This window comes from Didymosphaeria variabile (assembly GCF_027946475.1).
Source record: "Didymosphaeria variabile strain IMI 356815 chromosome Unknown scaffold_7, whole genome shotgun sequence".
Lineage (NCBI taxonomy): Eukaryota > Fungi > Ascomycota > Dothideomycetes > Pleosporales > Didymosphaeriaceae > Didymosphaeria > Didymosphaeria variabile.
This window is the reverse complement of record NW_026611626.1, coordinates 2102026-2122998: the sequence shown is the minus strand read 5'-3', so window position 1 is coordinate 2122998 and position 20973 is coordinate 2102026. Positions and strand designations below refer to the sequence as shown.

At 53.0% G+C, this 20973-nt stretch overlaps 8 protein-coding genes across 8 annotated transcripts; 2 read left to right on the top strand and 6 right to left on the bottom strand.

Moving 5' to 3' along the window:
* Positions 1-1978: 1978 nt before the first annotated feature.
* Positions 1979-2230, top strand: N0V89_009831 (uncharacterized protein; the record flags this gene model as incomplete). Its single annotated transcript, XM_056218580.1, is given in 2 exon segments — positions 1979-1984; positions 1997-2230. The coding sequence occupies 2 exon segments, from the start codon at positions 1979-1981 to the stop codon at positions 2228-2230; spliced, it is 240 nt and encodes a 79-aa protein (XP_056067845.1).
* Positions 2231-2462: 232 nt separating this feature from the next.
* On the bottom strand, positions 2463-3323 carry N0V89_009830 (uncharacterized protein; the record flags this gene model as incomplete). Its single annotated transcript, XM_056218579.1, has 2 exons — positions 2463-2862; positions 2986-3323. 2 exons carry the CDS (start codon positions 3321-3323, stop codon positions 2463-2465), a joined length of 738 nt encoding a protein of 245 aa, XP_056067844.1.
* An 848-nt stretch (positions 3324-4171) lies between these two features.
* N0V89_009829 (uncharacterized protein) lies at positions 4172-5824 on the bottom strand (the record flags this gene model as incomplete). Its single annotated transcript, XM_056218578.1, has 1 exon — positions 4172-5824. One exon carries the CDS (start codon positions 5822-5824, stop codon positions 4172-4174), a length of 1653 nt encoding a protein of 550 aa, XP_056067843.1.
* A 312-nt stretch (positions 5825-6136) lies between these two features.
* On the bottom strand, positions 6137-9073 carry N0V89_009828 (uncharacterized protein; the record flags this gene model as incomplete). The annotated part of the gene is made up of 1 exon (XM_056218577.1): positions 6137-9073. One exon carries the CDS (start codon positions 9071-9073, stop codon positions 6137-6139), a length of 2937 nt encoding a protein of 978 aa, XP_056067842.1.
* Positions 9074-11291: 2218 nt separating this feature from the next.
* Positions 11292-12657, top strand: RPT3 (26S proteasome regulatory subunit 6B; the record flags this gene model as incomplete). The annotated part of the gene is made up of 3 exons (XM_056218576.1): positions 11292-11446; positions 11499-11639; positions 11688-12657. The coding sequence occupies 3 exons, from the start codon at positions 11292-11294 to the stop codon at positions 12655-12657; spliced, it is 1266 nt and encodes a 421-aa protein (XP_056067841.1).
* A 399-nt stretch (positions 12658-13056) lies between these two features.
* N0V89_009826 (uncharacterized protein) lies at positions 13057-13554 on the bottom strand (the record flags this gene model as incomplete). The annotated part of the gene is made up of 2 exons (XM_056218575.1): positions 13057-13232; positions 13407-13554. 2 exons carry the CDS (start codon positions 13552-13554, stop codon positions 13057-13059), a joined length of 324 nt encoding a protein of 107 aa, XP_056067840.1.
* A 546-nt stretch (positions 13555-14100) lies between these two features.
* On the bottom strand, positions 14101-15598 carry N0V89_009825 (uncharacterized protein; the record flags this gene model as incomplete). Its single annotated transcript, XM_056218574.1, has 2 exons — positions 14101-15532; positions 15591-15598. The coding sequence occupies 2 exons, from the start codon at positions 15596-15598 to the stop codon at positions 14101-14103; spliced, it is 1440 nt and encodes a 479-aa protein (XP_056067839.1).
* Positions 15599-16943: 1345 nt separating this feature from the next.
* Positions 16944-18701, bottom strand: N0V89_009824 (uncharacterized protein; the record flags this gene model as incomplete). Its single annotated transcript, XM_056218573.1, has 2 exons — positions 16944-18620; positions 18690-18701. The coding sequence occupies 2 exons, from the start codon at positions 18699-18701 to the stop codon at positions 16944-16946; spliced, it is 1689 nt and encodes a 562-aa protein (XP_056067838.1).
* Positions 18702-20973: the final 2272 nt, after the last annotated feature.

Here is a 20973-nt window from a genome sequence, read left to right as displayed (position 1 = left end):
CAGTCGCAAAATTCTTGTTCACGAGGTATGGAAATGTCCTCTCCACCTCTGTCAAAGTAGTCTGCGAACAGTACACATCAATCCAAGGTTGCACGAACCCACCCAGTGTCCAGCTCCTCAGATCATCGAGACCGAAATACGCGTCGGCGTGCGCATGCGTCAATATCAAGGCGTCTATTCGTCTAATCTTGTATTGTGGAAACCAGCGGAGTGCGGTTGGGTAGAAGGTCTTTCCGCAGTCTATGAGCAGATTTCTCGGATCTTCAGACGAGCCGAGGCGGAAAAGGGCGGAGGTATTGAGGCGCTTATTTTGAGGCAGGGGTGAAGTGCAGGTGCGGCAGGTTGGTGGATTTGCAGTCAAGCAGCCTATTACTGGGATGCTACCGGAAGTGCCTGTGCCGAGTAGGATGAGTTCGTGTGGCTGTGCTGAGGTGGAGGCTGAGCTTGCGGTCATCGTAGGTAGATGAGCAAGAGCAAATGAGTGAATAGTAATGTTACGAATAACAATGTGGTAGGCAAATGATCTTCGGTTTGCAACGATGACGTCACCAAGCAGCTCGCGAAGCACGCTCAAGACGCCTCATCTTCTGTCTAGGTCCGAGGTGTATCTCTATTATGGTCTAAAGCTCATCGCGCTTTAGACTTCCCCGCTCACTGCATCCTGATCGTATACCAGGAGAAGCGACTCATGCCTTTCTTCACCTTAGGGAGCCCGGGACATCGTCCCATCGCCCGGTTCGTGCGCTCTTCTCCACGTATTCGAGATACAATATGGAACTCTACTAGTTTACTGATGTTGAAACAAGATGTGTTCGATCAGTTGTCTGGCGGGCGAGCCGAGTCGCTCCACAGTGCATTGATATCGATCACGAACCTTAGATTTCCTCCCCACAATTGCGAGTTCACGCCTGTCAAGATGGCCAATACCGCGATGAACAACTTCATGCCCATCAACCTTGAGATGTCGGAGAACCCTCCAGACGCAAACAAACCGTTGCCTTTGGCCAACCATCTCAGTACCGCAATCGGGGTTACTATACCATTCCTCGTGTGTCGATCTTTATTATTGACAACTTCAGCCGACATACTGATGAGAACAGGCATTCAATTTCGTGGCCTTAAGCCTTAGGCTTCACACTCGACTGCGCATTGTGCGTGAACCAGGCTGGGATGATGCAGTCGTCGCGTCAGCCGCCTTCTCCAATCTGGTCGGTCAACAACGTTCTTAGGAGGTACCGCCCGATCACCATCCAAGCCCTACTGTGTCCGTGCTGATGACTATCAGGTGTCAAAGCTGGAATCGGACAGCACCTCATGTACATACTCAGTGCACTGCCAAACGCAATGAAGTGGTTCTACGTAACGAACGCCACGTATGCTTCGACCACCGTCTGCATCAAGCTTCTCTTGCTTTGCCAATACCTTCGACTCTTCCGCGAGAGCTACTGCCGTACTATTACCCTCGTTGTAATTTGCAGTGGTAGTTCTTTGGGGCAGCGCCTTTTCCTTCATTGCGTGGTTTCGCTGCTTCCCCATCTCTGGGTTCTGGAATAAGACGATGGTTCCGTCAGCTAAGTGCTATGCTTTTGGCTATCGCACTGCACAAGAAGTCAAGAACACTTTACTTGCTTTTTCCGGCTCGAATATACTCCTCGATGTTCTGGTTTTCTGATACCACTCACGGATTATTTTCGGCCCAACCTGAACAGAAAGCGAGTGCTAGCAATGACGGGGCGGTTCGGTGTAGGGCTATTGTGAGTAACCAAATCGTTTCGCCCGATTTGTGGAAACCTGCTGACGCATCCAAAGCGTTGTTTTGATAGCTATCTTGCGCCTGTGGAGTGGCCACAAATACAACAACCGCGGCATTCTCATGAACGATTACACGTTCTGGTTACCGGAAGTTCTTATCTTCTCTCGTCTTGAGATTGATTTTGCAATAATATGCGCCTCCATGCCGATTTTCTGGCCTACCGTCATGGCCGTATGGAACCAGATCTCTGTTACGGAGGGAGTTATTGCGACCGTCGAGCACCGCGACCCTACCAACATAGGTGACCTAGAGATGGACAGGCCCACAGCATGGCAGAATAATGAGAGCACTGAGGGGCTGGTAACCGCTCTTTCATACCGCCGTCGGCAGTCATTCTACAAAAATGTTCTGCCAGCACCGAAGATGACGAAGATCAGACCTCTCGAGGAGACGGTGCGCGTATCATTGAACAGGTAGTGACCTCTACGATGAGACTCGTAATCTATGGTAGCGAAACATCTCACCACAGCCTCAAGGTAATATTGCAACGATAATGTTGACCAAAACGTTTTGTTTTGCTGTTCAATGTCCTCAAATCACGCAACTTTCGCGCTCCTCTTGTGGGAAGAACGAAACTCGCACGATTGCATTCAGGTTCTCCCAACCATACTCTCGCATCACGGGCTGCTCCATATCATGCAGATGATGACTAGAATCCGGCTGCCCTGGCAACATCCTCCTTGCTCTCACCAATTTGCACGTCATACACAAAAGTATCTATATCGATTTCCTCTCCACGGTAAGCGCCAAACTTCGGATCCGCTCTACCAGGAAACGTGTTCGCGGTCAGCCGTGTCACACCCTCACCGTCGCCGAGGCGCTGCTGCTTTCCATCAATGTAAAGCTCAACCCAGCCTGGAGAACCGGTATTGATGGCAATACCGATCTTGTAGCGTTGGTTGGGGATGATGGTCTTCTGCCACTGCCCCACACGGCCGACACTGCCTGACGCCTGGTACTGAAATTGCAGGTGCGTAGAATCGATGAATTCGAGAGCGAGCGGGATGTTGGCACCGTTGTCGTTGGCGTTATTGGCAACGTATTCTTTGCTGTAGTATGTTGTCAGTAACACATCGGCAATCAAATAAGACTCTTGCACGGAGCGTGTACAGTCAACAGAGACTCCAAAGGCGGATTCTTAGAACAGGCAATCCAACATCCGGGTGACTCACAATTGCCAAACCATCAAGCTTTTCTGGATCTTCGCGACAGAAACATCGTATCCTATCCAGTACGTTTTGTCCGCCTGAGTCTGCTTATTCAAAGCATGGTATTCAGCCCTGATGTTGTCCTTTTTACGGTGAAAGTGCGCCGCGGCAGTGCCGCTTGCGTCTTTGTCGGATTTGATGTAGAGATCAGCTGCATTGTCGCTCCTAGTATCGCCCCGCGCGGCTTCAAGGTTGCGAAGGCCAAGTACCTTTGGGTCGTCGCCACGTGCAGCGTTAAAGTCGACGAGCAAAGCGCCGAAGGTGATCGGGATTATCGCAAGTGCTTGGATGAAGAACTTCATGACGGCTGAATTGGCTATGGAGCTATGGAGCTGAAGATGCTTTGTCGCTTGAAGGCCTGGCGATAGTCAATCTGAGCGGGAATGAAAACGCGCAGCTTTATACCGAAGCAGTACGGACTTCATGGCTGCCGACCATGACCGGCTACTGCTCAGCCATCGGTATAAGATCTACGGATCTACAGGAGCCTCCAAGATTCCGGCTTTACTTTGGCCCCAATAGAGGGGCATAGCTTCTCGAAGGGGACAGAAAGCTGAACTATCCTGGTCGAGACGTGCTGCGTAAGCGCAAGCTAGCCTTGTTATGAGACTATAACCACGCGCCAGGTGTATGTCTTTCCATTGCAGGAGTTATTACGTTCCCTATGTAGCCCTATGTTGCGAGCTGGGAATCTGTCAATATGAGCCTGCGTGCATCTAGGCACTGCAGGACACAGTAATTTGTAGGCTGCAGCATTAGAGCATCGGTTCGTCATACGCCCTTCTAGGCACGACAGCGGCGTCGTGGGAGATGATCTGATTTGACGATAAATGAGGGAAGGTCTCCGTAGCCGCCTGCTGCTAAGGGTCCGTTGCAGGGAGAAGATGCGAGGGTGAGGTAATTGACGAGATAACCGTGGCAACGCAGTCACCTGCGCGTAGCCTGTAGCATTGTCAACGGTCATCGTTTATTCAACGAGAGATTTAAGTTCACAAGGGCAGGACGGCAAACCTCTAGACAACATGATGACTAAGGTACAGTGATGGTGCTTAGATGCGTGATAAAGTTGAACCGATGCTCACAGTATGCATAACTATGCAAGGCCTTCAAAGGGGGTATCATATCAGCATTCTCGCGTTCCGACCCGACCTCAAACGGCAGCCCTCTTCCTCCCCCCACCCCTCCTCCAATTCCACAGCGCCTCCTGCGCGAACGTCCGACTCGTCAAATGCCCCTTGCTCTTATTGGCCTCCTCCGTCAACGTCTCAACCACCTTTCCACTCTCCACCTCTTTCCAGAGCCCGCTTGCCATAGCACTCCCCGCATCTTCCATATCAACCTCAGTTTCATCCTCATCGACCTCTTCCTCTTCTACATTGGGATTCTTAACGACCTGCACCGGCCCATCCGTCTTCCGCCTGACCCTCTCAATCCCAAACTCGCCCCGCCCAAGACGGTACAGAACCCGCCCGAGCGTTTGGAACGCTACGCACCGTTGGGCAGCGACGCTGCTGCGCCCCATGATGGCGAGCTCAGCGATGGTGTAGCCTGCGGCTTCGGGCGCTTCGGCGTGGTGGTGTAGGCCCTGGTCTACGGGAATCTCGCGCGCGACGGAGGGTGCGAGGAGAGCGCCTTTGAAGTCGAAGCGAAGGTCGCGGGCGTTAAAGGCTTGGTGCGAGGGGTGGTAGGGCGATTTTGTATCGGCTGGGTCAATTGGTGTCATCCAGGAGAGCGTTGAGGGGTCGTAGGCGAGGTTAGGGAAGTACTTTTCGTGGAGGTTTTGGAGGAAGGCCCGATCGTTAGGGTCGAGATCGGGGGGTTGTGTTGGGCGGGGGAAATGTATTGAGCTGTGCTCCTCGGCGAGCTCTGCTCCGGGAACCGCGGGGTCTGTTGAGGTAGGCAGTTCAGATTGCGCTGGCGACGGCTCTACGAAGGCGACTTTCTTCGTAGACACTGCCTTAGACTCCCTCTCCCTTGCCACAGGCGTCTCCGACCCCGTTTCCTTTGGTGCGTCCCAGTCTTCCTCATTGCTCCCATCCGCAACATCAGCTCTCCCTAAGAGTTTTTGTATCTTCATAGACTCTGTTATTGCTTCGTTCTCTCTGATCTCAAAATTCTCTGGCACCGAATCTTTCGGTACATCCCAGTCCTTCTCATTACTCCCATCCGCTACATTGGCTCTTCCCAAGAGCCTCTGTACCAAGCTCGACGGTAGACTCATTAACAACTCCCTCTGCTCCTGTTCAATCTCTTCATTCGTCATATTCGCCAGCCTCTTTTTATTCTCCTGATCAATTTGCCTCTTCTCATCGTCCTCTTGTCCCCTCGCGCCCGTGATGTGCACTCGTTCTTTCTTCACGTCCTCTGTCCGCTGTATCGCTTCCTTTGGCTTTGCATCTTCATTCGCAAACCTCTCCCTCTTAAACGCAGACACCCTAGGTTTGCGCTTCTTATGTGCCGGGAATCCGTTGACATTTGCTATGAGCGACGGTGCCACGGGCGGATGCGCGACCTCTCTAGCGGGGCGCTCGAGAATGTCGCCTACGAAGGCGGATGTAAGCGCGGGCCGCGGTGCATCGTCGATTTCTTGTCCCACGCCTGCAGGCTCGATATTTCCGTTATCTAAATCAAAATACACGCGTTCTCCTCGTGCTAGAGACATGGTCGCGGTGGGGTTGTAGAAAAGTTGTTCGTCAAGCTTCGTCCCAGAAGTGGGGTGCACTTCCGAAGGCTCGCCTAAACCTGCCGTTTTACTCGCATAGCCGCATCCGGTAAGCGCGCCTCGACCAAAACCTGTGAACATACTAACCAAGGAGGGAATGTGCGCTCTACACAGCAAGTCATGTAGTGAAACAAGAGAAAAAGTATATAGGTCGTAATACAAGCAGTTGGAAGGTACAGTGACCGAGATACAATTCATAGTATCACACATGAGAATGGTAGAAATCAATACACAGAATCAGAGTGCATATCACAATCCCACAGACCATCCCCTCTTCCCATCCTTTCCAAATCATGCCAGCATAAGCTGCCCAATCCCGCTCAAGTGCCCGCAATGCGCCTTAAACATCTCTCGTGTCTGCAATGGTGTAGCAAAATGGTATACAATGAGCGCTCAGTTTTCCGCAAGGTAACCGAGCCCGCAAAACTGTCGCAAAGCCCTCGCATCCAATTGATGCATCAGCAAGGCGCCAAGCACTGTTTCTTTTCGAGGCAGAATGTCTGCCTTGACTTTCCAAGTCGTGCCTCCGACATCAAGTTCTTCCATGTCATCTACCCAATCGTCTTCTTCGTTGTCATAGCCAGTCCCGTTCGTTTCAACGCTTTTGACCAGTGATTCTGCGCCTTTAGACTTATCACCAAGCCGCTTGATCATCGACAGAGCTCGATTGACAATGAGATGGTACCCTTCCCGATCCTGTTCCATAGGCCTTTGCCCGCGATGGTTCGGTTGTGGTGGGGGTTGTTGCATTCGGGCGTCCAGCGAGCAGAGCGACATGGCGAACTTCAGCAAGCTGTTCGCCCACCCATCCTCGGCTTCTAGCCAAGAACGACAGACGCCGCTTTCAGGCCCAGGGGCTAGAGAAGCAAGGATATCTGCAGCAAGCATGCCTTGCATCAGATATGGTTTTCGAGCCTCTGCGACCCGTGCCTCGTAGTGTTGCACTTCTTTAGGTCGGGTCTCAGCTAGATCGTGGAGTTTCCCTTCGGTTCTATCCGGCACAACTGCGATCGCGAGCGCGAATGCACGGGTAAGAAGGTCGTATGGAGGATCGGACGTTGCTTCGTTGATAAATATCTGTTTATAATATGTCCGATTGGGATCGTCGATAGCAAGCAGCTTGGCCATGCTGTCCACAGCCGACGGAAGATAGCGATGGACTTTGGGATTGTACGAAGTGAAACGCACAGGGAGTCCCGGACGAGGGCTGGGGGCGAATGCACATAGGAAATGGAGCACGGCGTAAGCGTCCTCTCTGGAAGGTAGCGCAATCCTGGTACTCGAGTTGGAGAAAAACGTGATCAGATCCTTCATGAAGTCCAGTGTATGGATGTAAGACCTGAGAAAGAGCATTCTGGTGCCGACCAGTCGTATCGCATTCGAAAGGAACTTTAGTACGGGCGGCGAGGAGAGGCGGGCGTGGTTGATTTCGAGGAAGGATAAATTCCGAATTATGGATGTTATGGCAAGCACCCGATCTGCGGTTCGGTCGAGGTCATATGCTTTGGTGCCGAACTCCGGGAGATCCTGAAGCGTATTGACCTCTGTCTGGCAGTTGTGTAGGATATCCTCATAAGACATAAGCTCGATTATATCGGTCACTTCTGGGTTGTCAGTGCCTAGGATCTCGAGTTGATCTTCGGCGTAGTCTGCCAGCACTTCCACTAAGTCGTCGCACTGCTCCAGGTCCAGTTGGATGTTATTCTCATGGGTCAATTTGGACAGAGTATCCAGCGCCAACCTGGTCTCCGCGTGTAGGCCAGAGCGGATACTCATGGTTAGCGCGCGTATGTCGACCACTCCCATCTCCCGCAGTTCTGGAACGTTGGGCATCCAATGCAACTTCTTGCTGACCTCTTGCACAAGCTCATCACTTAGTTCCAACACTCCCCATGTGTTTTTGATGGTCAAATTAGTCGCAGGTCTATAGTAGATTCCATCTTCTTCTTCTTCGATGTGACGTTTCTGTTCGAGTGCAGATTGAGTTACGGCAGCGTCTGGCTCGGCTTTTATGGGCGTTCCGCTCGGTTGCGCTGGATCTGAAGACGGAGCCGGGGTTCCTTCGAGTGGACGACTCATGCTTTTGCGATGTTGTCCCACCAGATTGCCATCGGCTTGTGGAGTACTCCGACCGTTAGCTAGGGCAGGCGTAGCGTTCGTTTGCAATGGGGTCGATTGCGGCTGCTGTACTGGCTGTTCGAACTGTTGCTGCTGCTGTAGTCCAGCATCAGACTGGCGTTGGGCCTGTTGCTGCAACTGTTTCCTTTGGAGTTGCTGCATGTACTCCTGTTGCGCCGCCGCCGCAGCAGCGTTCGGGGCACCGGCCATTGGATTCCTTGTTGGCGACATCTGCTGTCCCATCTGCTGGCCCATCTGCTGTCCCATCTGTCCCATTTGTGCCATAGGGTTCATCTTCATCTGCTCCTGTTGTGTCTTGCTACGTATGTACATTTGCTCGTACAGCCCAAGGTTCGCCTCGTAAACTTGTCGCAGCTCTTCCGGTGCAGTGGGGAACTGCGGTACCGGAATTCCCAGGTGTTGTGCGATCCGCGGCCATGCGTTGTTCGTTGTAACGTTTCTGGAACCTCGAAATTTGATGACAATTGAATATAGGTTGAAGAGATCGATTGTTCGGCCGGCGACTTGCGGTTGGGGGTTGAAAGGTCGACGATTCTGGGCCATGAGAGAATGCACGTTCTTCAGGAAGGTCTGAGGATTTGCTTGGGGGTTCTGCATTTGTTGCCCCGGCATCAGCTGGGGCTGCATGCCCGGACGCTGGCCCGGCGCGCCGGGTGTTTGTCCTGCCTGGTGTCTTTGCTGCGCAGCCATGTTGCTTGCCGCTAGATTTCCGAGCTGCTGCTGCTGCGCTTGTAGTCGCATAGCATATGCTCTTTGAGCCTCCTGCTGCTTGTGCTGGAGATTCTGAGACAGTTGTATCGATTGCATTGGTTGAACTGGAAACTGGCCGCCAGCATTGGGATCAAAGCCCTGGCCCATGGGAGAGCCTTGCGCGAAGTTCATGGGAGACATCTGAGGCGCATGCGGATTCTGCGCCGGAGAGGCCGTCTGCATCCGTTGCGGCGGCATTTGACCGGGTCGGAAATGTTGGTTCTGCATAGTTGGGGAAGGTGTGTGAGCAAAGCCTTGCTGGAAGAATTGTTGCGATGGTGTCTGGGAACGCGACATGGTCGCGCCTGTCGAGTCCCTTTTCTGGGGTATTGACGACATTGGGTACGGTCGCGTGCCGTTCATCTGGTTGCCAGCGATGGCGCTGGGATCGATGAAGCTCGAGGGGTCGTACATGCCGTTTTGCGACGACTGGAAATCCATGGCGCGCGGTCACCACGAGCGTTTGCGGTAGGCAGCGAAAGACGTGACGGGGACGGAACGAGCGTGGAGTTCGTGGGCTTGGTATTAAAGAGGCCAATAGTAGCACGCGAAAGCATTCGACCGGCCTGTGTGAAAAACATAAGCAATGCTGTTGTTGATGTCGGGGCAGGCGCGACCATGAGGGTCATGGCGCCTGCCTCGAAGAGGAGTCTTGGGGTGGGAGAAGGAGGGAGGATGGCGACCTACGCGTATGACAGTTGAGCGCTACAGGCGGCTTATCATCAGGCGTACGGGAGACGGACCGTCTGGGATGCGGGCAGCAGCTTCACGTTACCGCAGGCTCTCGGACGCGATTTGCGGCTTATGGGGTGGAGAGAACAGACATTGAGGCGGTGTTTTGGCGCTAGGCTCTGATTTGGTCACGTGCAGCGACAGAGGCAGTAGGACCCAGAGAGCAGCAACAGCGACAACGCGCGCCCGCAGCAGAGCAACAATTGAAGCTCTCGAGATTCTCACGACGAGCAAGGTGTCTGCATGAGGACCAGAACACGCGTTGACGCGCGAGCCAGTTGAGTGGCTGCTTTGCCGGATTCGCAAAAGCCTAGTCTAACTTAATCTTACCACTCCGGGAGCCACGGGTCGTGTCGCCGCTGTGTGACAGTGGGAACACATGCTCTCTCCACTTATTACATCACTGGAGCCTACAGCAGACGTTGTGCTGTTATCTCTGCGTTGCGTTTGGGCCGAGATCGAGACCGCCTTCTTTCCGGGCGCCTGCCGGCTTCTGCCATGCGCAACCACGGCGCCGAGCCGAAGCCACATTCTTGTCTCAAATGCGACCGTTACTGGGACCGCTGCTCCTTACTCGGGTAGAGGAGTCTTTCCTTGACCATACGGACTTTCCCAAATCGTCATCAGCATCGAAATAAGGGAGACATGACGGTATCTCCCATGGCCTATGCTATGTGACATGGCGAGGATATGTACTGTATACCCGCATCAGATTGAAAGCTAGGTTGAAGGATCTTTCTCAGCGACATAACCCACGGTGGGACCGGCACCTGATGTCTCAGCGCAATGACGACGTTGGCGGAGACATGGGTAGTTGTTCTCGAGCTTGTCGTCAACGGTCAAACTGCCAGGGTGCTTCTTATTGGCAGAGTCCCGTCCCATCGTAACGGCGCGGGGTGCCACCATGCCCAGTCGTTTAATTTCTTCACGTATCCTTCCGGCCTGCATAACACCTGGTAATGATCAGGGAATTGCCTCAGCGCTGGTTGCGCTCAGGGTCCATGCATTCGGCCCAGCGTCTTGTGGTCCTCCTACGAACTAGCCCGTGCTGGCCAACAAGCACGAGCTGATCTCCGACTGGGGCAGTGGAAGCTAGAAAAGAACCGACATTGAACGAAAGCGAAGGGGAGAATCCGTCACTTGAGCACCTGCTGTCCTTCGTTTGCATCGCATATTCATCTGTTGTATGCGATACTCGCTAGCAAGCAAGCGGGTTTACAGGATAGAAAACATTCCTCGGCGTAGGCGACGCTACCTCACCCAGACATGCTAAGAGGCTTGAGTTACAAAGTGAGAATACCTCTCAGAACTAGGCTCCGCAGAAATTGTTCTCCTTCCAGCGATGGCAGGGTTTCACGCTCTGCGACACAATGCAGATAGACGGTCAGGTTGCGGTATGAGTCTCGGTCATGCGATTCTTGCCGAGTCGCAATAGGTTACAGCTTGTACAATGGCTGTGTTGATATCTGCTTTACCAAATAGACGGTTCTTCTCAATATCAGAGGCTACGAAGGTATACCTTCGTACTAATAGTAGGATATGGAAGTACACTACCTGATGTCAGGGTTTGCACCTTCACCGATGTACCACTCATAGCTTACGAATTGACCCATGAGTAATGCTCTCAATACTATCGATCCCAGTGTGCATATACGTCTGTTGCCATTGTACCTCTAGAAACCCACAGTCAGATTCAGCAGTTGCGGCGTGTGAGTGCCCAGGTGAATGAGCTTGCACGTGACATCGGGCTTGGCGCCTGCATGGTTGCCGATCGTCACCATGAGATGGCGAACGAACAATCAACGTCAACATACGCGCCTATCCACCCACACTCCCTCGGCACTTACCTTTCCAAAGCTGAAGCTCGCTCTCATCGCTTCCGTGTTGCACCACGCAAAAAGGCCGGCCCCCAGAAAACCTCGCAATCATGGCTGACGCCGCCGTGGAGAACCCGCACAACACAATACCGCCTCACAAGAAGCAGCTCCCCTCGTCGATACCGAATTTCGACACGCTCGAGGGCTTCAGCACAGACGGAAATGATGACTACTCAAATTTCAAGAAGCTCCAGCGACAGCTAGAGTGAGTGGGAATGAAGCGATGACGCTGCGGACAGCAAGCTAACTCGCGTCAGGTACATTCACCTTCAGGAAGAATACATCAAGGACGAGCAGCGGAGTCTGAAGCGGGAGTTGGTGCGCGCGCAAGAGGAGATCAAGCGCATTCAGAGTGTGCCGCTCGTCATAGGACAGTTTATGGAGGCGATAGACCAAAAGTAAGACACCGATGCGAGGCATCGCTTTAACGTAGCTAACATCCGCAGCACTGGCATCGTGCAATCATCTACCGGCTCGAATTATGTCGTCCGCATCCTGTCCACGCTCGATCGCGAGCTGCTCAAGCCCTCTTCCTCGGTCGCTCTCCACCGCCACTCGAACGCCCTCGTTGATATCCTACCTCCAGAGGCCGACTCCTCCATCGCCATGCTTGGCCAAGACGAGAAGCCAGATGTCACATACGCAGACGTGGGAGGTCTAGACATGCAGAAGCAGGAAATCCGAGAAGCTGTGGAGCTTCCACTCACACACTTCGACCTGTACAAGCAGATCGGTATCGACCCACCACGCGGCGTTCTGCTGTATGGGCCTCCAGGAACAGGAAAGACGATGTTGGTGAAGGCAGTAGCGAACAGCACTACGGCTTCATTTATCCGCGTGGTAGGCTCGGAGTTCGTGCAGAAGTACCTAGGAGAGGGTCCGCGCATGGTGCGCGACGTCTTCCGAATGGCCCGAGAGAACTCACCCTCCATCATATTCATCGACGAGATCGACGCTATCGCCACAAAGCGTTTCGACGCACAAACCGGTGCCGATCGAGAAGTCCAGCGTATCCTGCTCGAGCTTCTCAACCAGATGGACGGTTTCGACCAAACATCCAACGTCAAGGTCATCATGGCGACCAATCGTGCTGATACACTCGACCCCGCGCTGCTCCGACCCGGCCGTCTCGACCGAAAGATTGAGTTCCCCTCGCTACGAGATCGCCGTGAGCGCCGTCTCATCTTCGGCACCATCGCTGGGAAGATGAGCCTATCACCCGAGGTCGACCTTGACAGCTTAATCGTGCGAAATGACCCATTGTCGGGTGCTGTCATTGCGGCGATTATGCAGGAGGCGGGATTGAGGGCTGTGCGGAAGAACAGGTACAACATCATCCAGAGCGATCTGGAGGAGGCGTACACGAGCCAGGTCAAGGGCGCGACGGAGGCGGATAAGTTCGATTTCTACAAGTAAGCATGGGTGGGAGGTGATGCTTGCGCTGTGTACATTACGATGGAAGCCTCGCAGTGGGCTGAAGACTCTGCACTCATAATGAAGCATTCATCAAGAAAACCCGCCCCCCTCCCCTATAGACCTATGACCGTGATATACTTTTCCGGTGAATTGATTCCTTAGTATTACCGAGAAGATATGCATCACAATACATATTGACATCACAAGCAAGCGAAGCCAACGTAGTGGCAGTGATTTATTTGCATTCCCAAGCTCTCACTTCCAAAAAAAAAAACAGTCGTAAATTTGTCGACTGGAGCAACGCTAAAGTATTGGTACACGAAGCGTACATGCATCCGTTCGTCATACATCCTCCGTTCTCCGTTCAAGTCAAAGCAAGGATATCTTTAGGTGTAGCACTTAGATCTGGTTTGCCTTTGCCTTAGCCTCGCCCTTGAGCTCCTGCGTCTTGCCCTTGGCCTCGCCAACCAACTCGCTTGCCTTGCCCTTCGCCTGGCCCGCGGCCTCGTTGGCCTGGCCCTTGGCTTGGCCGGTGGTCTCAGGAGTGGCTTGCTTTACTTTCTCGGCGACTTCCTCTGTTTGCACATTAGCATGCATTCAATGATAAACTCGGAAACATGTTCAAGATGGTGGTGCTCGAACCTCCTCTCTTAACAAAGCCGGCTGTTGTTTCTTCGACTGCACGGCTTGAGCGGATGCTCAGGTAAGGAGTTGGCATAATGGAGAATGAGGGATGAGAAGTGACATACCGCCCTTCTCGATGCCCTTAACGGCAGCGCCAGAGATCTTTGCGTCTACGGCCTTTGCGGCATCCTTGACGGTCTCGACGGGGCTCTTGCGAGCGATGGGGGAGGTGCTGAAAAGGCGAGCCTGACGAGCGATCTGGGTGCGAAACATGGTTGCGGTTGTGAGTGTGTGTTGGTGTAATGGGGAGGGTGAATTGGCTGTAAAATCGATGGCTGGGAGTGATGAGCTGTTGTATACTCAAGGCCTCAGAGCTTGCAAGCAGAGAAGGTTTATAAAGGGCGGAGAAGCTTGTCGGATTGGCTGCGCAGGTAGCATGTACCTATGACGTCTGGTCCTCGTCACAGGTGGTGCCCATTTGGGCTAGATGTGGCCATAGCTCCCAGCACATCGCGATGCGCTGCACGTTGCAATATTATGTGCACAGATTCTGTAGCGCATGTGGATATCCTGCTATTCGCATGTCTGCTAGTGCTGCACATGGTCGATGGGCGGCGGTGCCGCCACAGTTGGGAGAGGATCCAGCTACACAGGGTAGGCTGGTTGAACTTCAAGTATGATACAGCGACAAGTCCCGATCATATGCATATAGTGCTGAGCCCGCGCGGAGTGCCTGGTTCGACTTTGACATCTTCATTATTGCATTACTTCGTATCTATGATCACCATAGACATGATAAATACGTGATGCGCAGCATAACTACGACACCAGCGCCTTCTGCCACCAGTTGCAGCGCTTGCTAGCATTACTATCGTGGATCTCCTCAATACCAGTAATATTCAGTTCTAGCACCTTCGCATCCGGCCCGTACATCTCGAATTTCTTGACTCCCTCAGCCTCCGGCACGCCGTTCTTCGCGAAGCTCGTAATGAACTCCTGCAATGCAACCGCAACAGTACGGTTCGTCACCCCAGTCGGTAATAAGGTCGTAGCTCCGCCAGTGTAGTAAGTATAGGCTACGTCGAATCCGTGGTACGCGGGCGGTACAGCGAAGAGATAGGAGTAGGTCTTGTTGTGGAAGCCAGTGGAGAGGTAGTTTGTGTTGCAGGTGAAGATACCTTCGGTCACGATGGTAGCGGCACGCGTGTAGTTGTCGGTGTAGCCCTGGCTGCCGTCGAAGACTGCAGGATACAGTGTGTTCGTGATATAGTCGATGGAAGACTCAGGGATGTTGTATAACGTGGATTCGAGTTGAGAAGCAATGCGCTCGGTAGAGTTCGCGTATGGAGGCGTGAAATAGGTACCTTCATTCGTGTTGTGGCCGACCATGACGCGTATGCTCTTGTCAAAGCGCCCTTGAGCGAGGAGTTGGCCGGGCTGGAGAGGAGCGAAGAGACCGTCAACGACCGGGCCGTAGACGTAGCCACCCCATGGCGGATCGTATGTAATTTGCTGGGCGTTGGCTCGGATGACAGCTTCAGACGAGAGATTACGAAGTTCCGCCAGTGAAGAACTGTTCGTCAGCTTCAAGAACTTCTGGTAAATGTTTTCTTGATAAGACTGCGACTGTACGGGAATCCAGCCAGGAGATTGCGGCACTGCCTGTTGGAAAGGAGCAGGTCCTTTGTTGCCTCCATAAGCAGTGATCTGATGCATGATGCTGCCTCCACCGGCGCTCTCTCCAAATACGGTAACCTTGTCTTTGTCTCCACCGAACAAATGAATGTTCTTCTGGACCCACTCAAGAGCGAATCGTTGATCGTAAAGCGCGAGGTTGCTGACGCCGCCTTCAGCTAAAAACGATGGACCACTCGTAAACCCTAGAGCACCCAGACGATAGTTGAGCGCAACATAAATGACCTCTGCATCACCAAGCTTTCCAGATTCAGCGAGCAGACCGGCCGGGTTGTTGTATTTGTTACCTCCGACATATCCGCCACCATAAATCCAGACTAGTACTGGCGCTCCATACCCAGAGGAGTTCGCGCGAGCGAGGATTTGCTCCGGAACAAATACGTCAAGAAACAAACAGTCTTCTGTCTCCAAAGGTCCGGCAGCTGTGACGTTGGAGGTCCAGTTGGCGCCCAGTGGGGTGTAAATCGGCGTGTTGGCAGAGCTGATCCCCAGGAAAGAGTTCGTCAGGACTTGGGCGGAAAGGGCGCTCCAAGCCGGGGTAGCTTGAGGGCAGATCCTGCAAATATGAGCCAATGGACGTGTACATTGGGGGTTTGGAGAGCATACCGACCAACACCGCCATCATTGATGGCAGACCTATTCTTTGCCGGGGCTTCAGGAAGAGCGAGTCTTAACTTACCGACCGGTGGTGCTGCATATCTGATGTTAGAGAAATTGTAGAACCGGCCAGTGTCCTGTCAATTAGTCAATATCCATTTGGCCTTTCCAATCATTTGCAGAAACCTACATTGTATCCAGAAGCTCTGTAGATCTCATACCCTAAGTCGACGACTGGCAAACTCGCATTTCCAGTGTTTTCACCATTGTTGTACTGAGCTGACACCGCCCCCAGGGCAGCCGCAAAGCCCAAGAGCCCCTTCATACTTCGTAATCAATAAAAGCAATTTTCGTACTCACGCCTTGCGAAGAGACCAGCAACCGAAAGCTCGAAGAAGCCCTCTGAGCGGAATTGTCGCTGTACAAACCGGGACAAAGAGCACACGGAGTACCACTGTGGCCGGCAGGCACACGGCCTTAAAGCAAGCTGATCCCAAGCTTGTATCACTCCCGTCCGCTACATCCGCCCCGAAAACGCCATAGCATCCCCAGCCTCGGCGCCAGGGACCCACGGTAAGCGACTGGGGAGTCCTTTGTATGGACGACACTGCGCTCGACCCGGCAAGCCCATCCATGGCACCTGGCCTAGTCGCTGATGACGTACATCAATTCGGCGCGACAATTGCCCGCGGCAACGCGTCGTGCGGAAACGCGGGGGAAATCGATAGACTCCACGGCTTGGGGAACTCTAAGTGCTTCGATTTCCTGCGGCCACGGCGCGGAGTTGCCGTATCAGTGTGTTGGAACGCTCGATGGGGGAAAGGTAGGTGAAGGATGGGCTGGGGAAAGTGGCAGGGGTTGGAAGCGAGCCGAGGCTGTGGATTCGAGCTTTGGAGGATTGACGTCTTCGAGAAAGCGGCTGGAGATTAAGAGCGGCACATGTGAGTGGGCTCGTTTCGTTCAGATGGATCGTACTGTCCAAAAATTGCCGATAGCGTTTCGAACGATTTTACTGGCCTGGCTGAGGCTGTACAATAGTGCGAATACACAAGCAAATCAAAATATGCAAGGTACATCCAACAGCGCGTGATGCTCATCCACGCTTGGACAACGCGCTGTCTCCGTTGCGTACAACATTGCACTTCGGCCTTCAGACGGGCACCTGCTTCGATCCTACGAGCGTGAAGTATGAACAATTTCTTCTTGCTACTCAGAAGATGTCTACGGCCAATACAACGCCAGCATCGCTCCCCATGTACTACAAGCTAAGACAAAATCCATCCCAAATCCCGGGTATCTGTGCCTGTATGCTAATGCCAGTGCTATGCTCAATCACAACGACACCGCACCGACCAGCTGCTTTTTGGACCCTACGATTCCCGGTCAAAGCACTGACAGTCCTCTATGTTCCCACCGACCCTATTTCCACTCAACAAGCTCGGACATCTCCACGCGATCTCCATGCTATTGCACTGAAACAGCAAGTTCCACATACGCTCCATTGTGTATCCGAAAACAGGCGCGTCCATCGAGTCCGGTCGACCCTGCAGATACTCCTCCTGATGCGCCCAGCTGTCCCGATTCACAAACGCATCGTGTAGATCTTGGTAAACGGATTTGTCGACTCCGCGGATACGTTTTGCCGAGGCGATGAACTGGCCCTTGTAACTAAGGAGCACTTGATTGCATGTCGTAATGTTGCTGATGCGGTTCGAGATATCGGGAAAGAGATGCGTTGTATCCCACAAGTTGAAGCGATCACCACAGTTCTCGCAATTACACACCTGGCCAGACCATCCGAGGCTGAGCATACCAGTCTGTCCCGGCACAAAGTAATTCCGTATGCGAGGAAACAATTCGCGTGGGTTATGGACATCGGCTTGGAGGAAGACCGTTTGCGCAGCAAGCGTGTCCCAGCTGCCCAAGATGTGCTTCAGGTATGTTTCGCCCTCGCGTCCGATGTTGGGTAAAGGCGTTACTTGGTCAGCGCCTGTGCCTTTCTGTACTTCTTCTACGTTTGCGTCCATGTCTTTAATGTAGATGTGTATTTTCGCATCTCCTCCTATGTTGGACATGTTTTTAAGCGTGGAAACTAGATGTGCCACTTGATCAATGGGCTCCTTGTACATGTTTATGACGGCTTCAATGTCAGTATGTGGAGTGTAGGTAATGTCTAGTATCGGCCGCGGTTCAACTATCTTCTGGTGTGCATGCTGGGAGAAGTTTAGAATGAAGTGCGCGAGCCACGCCCCAGGGAGAGCGATAACGATAAAAATAGTCCGCAACAAGATGTAATCCCGCCTTTTGGGGACAGACGCGACGCGCGTGTCATCGGAGCCCTCAGATAGTTCCGATGCAAAGGTATCCTCACTATCAACCGACCGCACATTGACGTCGTCCGGTACGGCATCGTACATGGTTATCCATCTGCGTCCGTGTCTTGCGGCCAGGTCCCGACTAGATAACAACGCAATTACGAAAACGAAGAAGGTATACTGCGGCCACGACGTGTATGATCGACGGAGTTTCGCGGCCGAAACGGATCCTGTAATTCCCGTTATCGCCAAGAGAGAAAATACGTCGCTGATGTTATCGGCGTATCCGTTGTAACTCTTTTCATTCTTTCCATGGTCGATAGGTACTAAGAACGATTTCCCAACCCGTAGGGCTGTCGCGGTGGCGACAAGGTTGACGGCCAGTAGCGGCAGGTACCTATACTCGAAAGCGGAACTAAATCGAGCGACTGTCTCATCGTCTACATCTCGAAACACAATGCAAGCAGTAGTTAGCAACAAACCGACGAAACAGAGGAGGCCATCGGCCTGTCGAGCGGTTACAGGCGCATCTCGTGAGGAACGGCAAGCCATGTACCAGAAAGCCCTTGCAGCTCCAGTCAACAGCACTGCGGGTATGGCCGCTTTCAGGGTTTGTGGGAGCAACCTGTACTCCCCTAGAAGAATACCGGCGCAGCACAGGATTGCGATGATGGTGCGACCGACTTCGAGGCGTGAGCGCGAGTCGTGACCGGTAACGATGAGAATTACTGCCTCGGTACAATAACAAGATGCCTAGTTGGTCAGTATACCCTATGTTGTAGGATACGACGAGGCACTTACTGTGAGCATCATCAGTGTAGGTAGATTCTGAAAGTGTAAGATCGACTGAAGCCCGAAGATCATGGCTGCGGCCGTCAACACCAGCGCAAGAGCAAGCTTGATCCATCCTGCGGTAGTGAGGCTTCGTAAAGGAGTCGATGCTACATCAGGCTCAATCGCATACGATATCGCGACGCTGAATGTGATGGCTACCAGTTGAAGAAGACATAGGTGGAGCGGAAAGTTGACATTCAGTTCAACGAGCAAGTACCCTATAGTATGAACACGTTAGAGCCGCTCCTAGAGCTGGAGTTGAATGGAGAACGTACTAATCACAAGTTAGTAGAATTCCTGCCTGTCGGTGAAGGCTTTAGAGTCTTCATTCATGCCGTTGCGCCATCACCAGCTTTAAGCCAGCGTCTCGACAGCGCGCGAATGTGTACCCTTGAGGAGATGCAATGGGCAGCTACTCACCTGGAACTGCAGATCGACACGCTGGTGGCTGCTACCCATAGGTATCTTTGCGTCCGCACGGCAAGCACGTTCTCACGCAGCCAACCGCGCGGTTTTTCTGCCTTCAGGTCGGAACCTTCCATGCTTGTAAGGAGATTGGGGTGGAGAAAGGGTAAAGGCGTCCGAGGAAAACACAAAGGAGGGTCGAGTCCAGATCAGCGCATGCTATTGGGCAAGCGCAGGGCTAGGTGGGCAGTCACGGTACGACAAACGGCAACAACGACCGTCGACCACACCCACGGCAGGTTGAATAGTAGAGCGCTTCTTCAACCTCGAGGACACGAAGGGGAAAAGGTGCGAGAAGCGATGCTGACAAGGTGGGGCGGGTGGCCTTCACCTTCGCCCTGCTGCCTTTGCTGCAGTGAAGCACAGCCGTGCCGCTCAGGATTAGTCTCACATCTTCTCTGTTTGACTGGATTGCAGGCGGTGGCGCGATTGGAAGGCCTTGCCAAGGGAAGGATGGAGCGAATGAGTGAAGTGAACGGTTGTGTTTACCACACTTGATCTTTGATCATCGAGAGTCCTATGTGCTGAATGAGTATCCCACGCCTTGCAGGGTCCTCGCAGATGCAATCCAGTGCGCAGCAAGACGCGTGCGTGCGTGACGTTCGTCGGGGACATCTTTGAAACGGGGCTGGTGGGTTGGGATTAATTTAGCGTACGTGACCGAACGGACAATTGCTTCCATTGTGGATAGCAGCACTGGATACAAGCTCGCAGTGACCGATGCGCTCATTTCTCCGACCCTTTCCAAACACTTTTCCATGACTCTGATGTGGAGTACAATGCGTTTGTGAGGACTCAGCTTCGCGAGGCGAACATACACTGTGCCATGGAGTGCAGGGAAGGGCATCCAGGTTGGAAGGATCTGCTGCCACAGACTCTCCCAGTTCGGTACGTCCACAACATAAAGAAGTTGCAAAAGGGCAGCGCAGAGAACCATCGTGACCACTCTTTGGCTGGTCAGAGATTGATGCGTCGTCTCAACTCGTTCGCAAGGCTGGCGGGCTACGCACCAAGGCGTCCCAACTATAACATTAAAGGGAAGGTGTCCGTCGGGATCTAGCCGAAATGGGTAGGCTACAGATTCTTCCGTTACACGCGATAGGCGAGTCACCTGGGCACGTCGCCGTTTAGGGTCCACTTGAAAACCGTCGCACAGCACGCCCACGTAGACATTTTCGTAAGCCATGTTTACGTCTGGTCCCACGTTCTCCATATAAACACCATGAAGGACACTGTCAATTACAGCCTGCGGGAGGGGAAACACCTTACCCCATCTACACCTGGGCACATGCATGTGCTGCGTCGATCAATCAGGCGCATTGTGGGACACCCGATCCCTGACTGGGCCCAGAATCGTGAAGTACATGTCCGGCTCGGCAGCACATTGCGACGGAAATCTTTGAGCACTCTTCTCACTTGTGTTCGTACTTTCCGGTTAAGCCGAAAGTGGCACTGCTTGCGAAACGTACCATAAGTTGTGAGTAGTCTGTGCCTACCGTACGAACTCCTGCAGTATGCCGAAGTGCCGCATCGGCAGTTACCTCACCGGCGCAGGTGGGTCTGACAGTGATGATCCCTACGTGGGTGCACTCCTGTAAGGCTGCATTGGATTGGGTTGTACATACGTAGCCAGCGCAAACCTAATCTGTAAAAGATGATCGAAGCATATCAATAAGCAAGCGCTGGAACACCATATAATCCCACATGCCAAGCTAACACCGAGTATGCCGTATGAGACTTGAGCTTGGCGGGGTCGCAGATTACTGCCTGGAAGATGCGCCCCCCT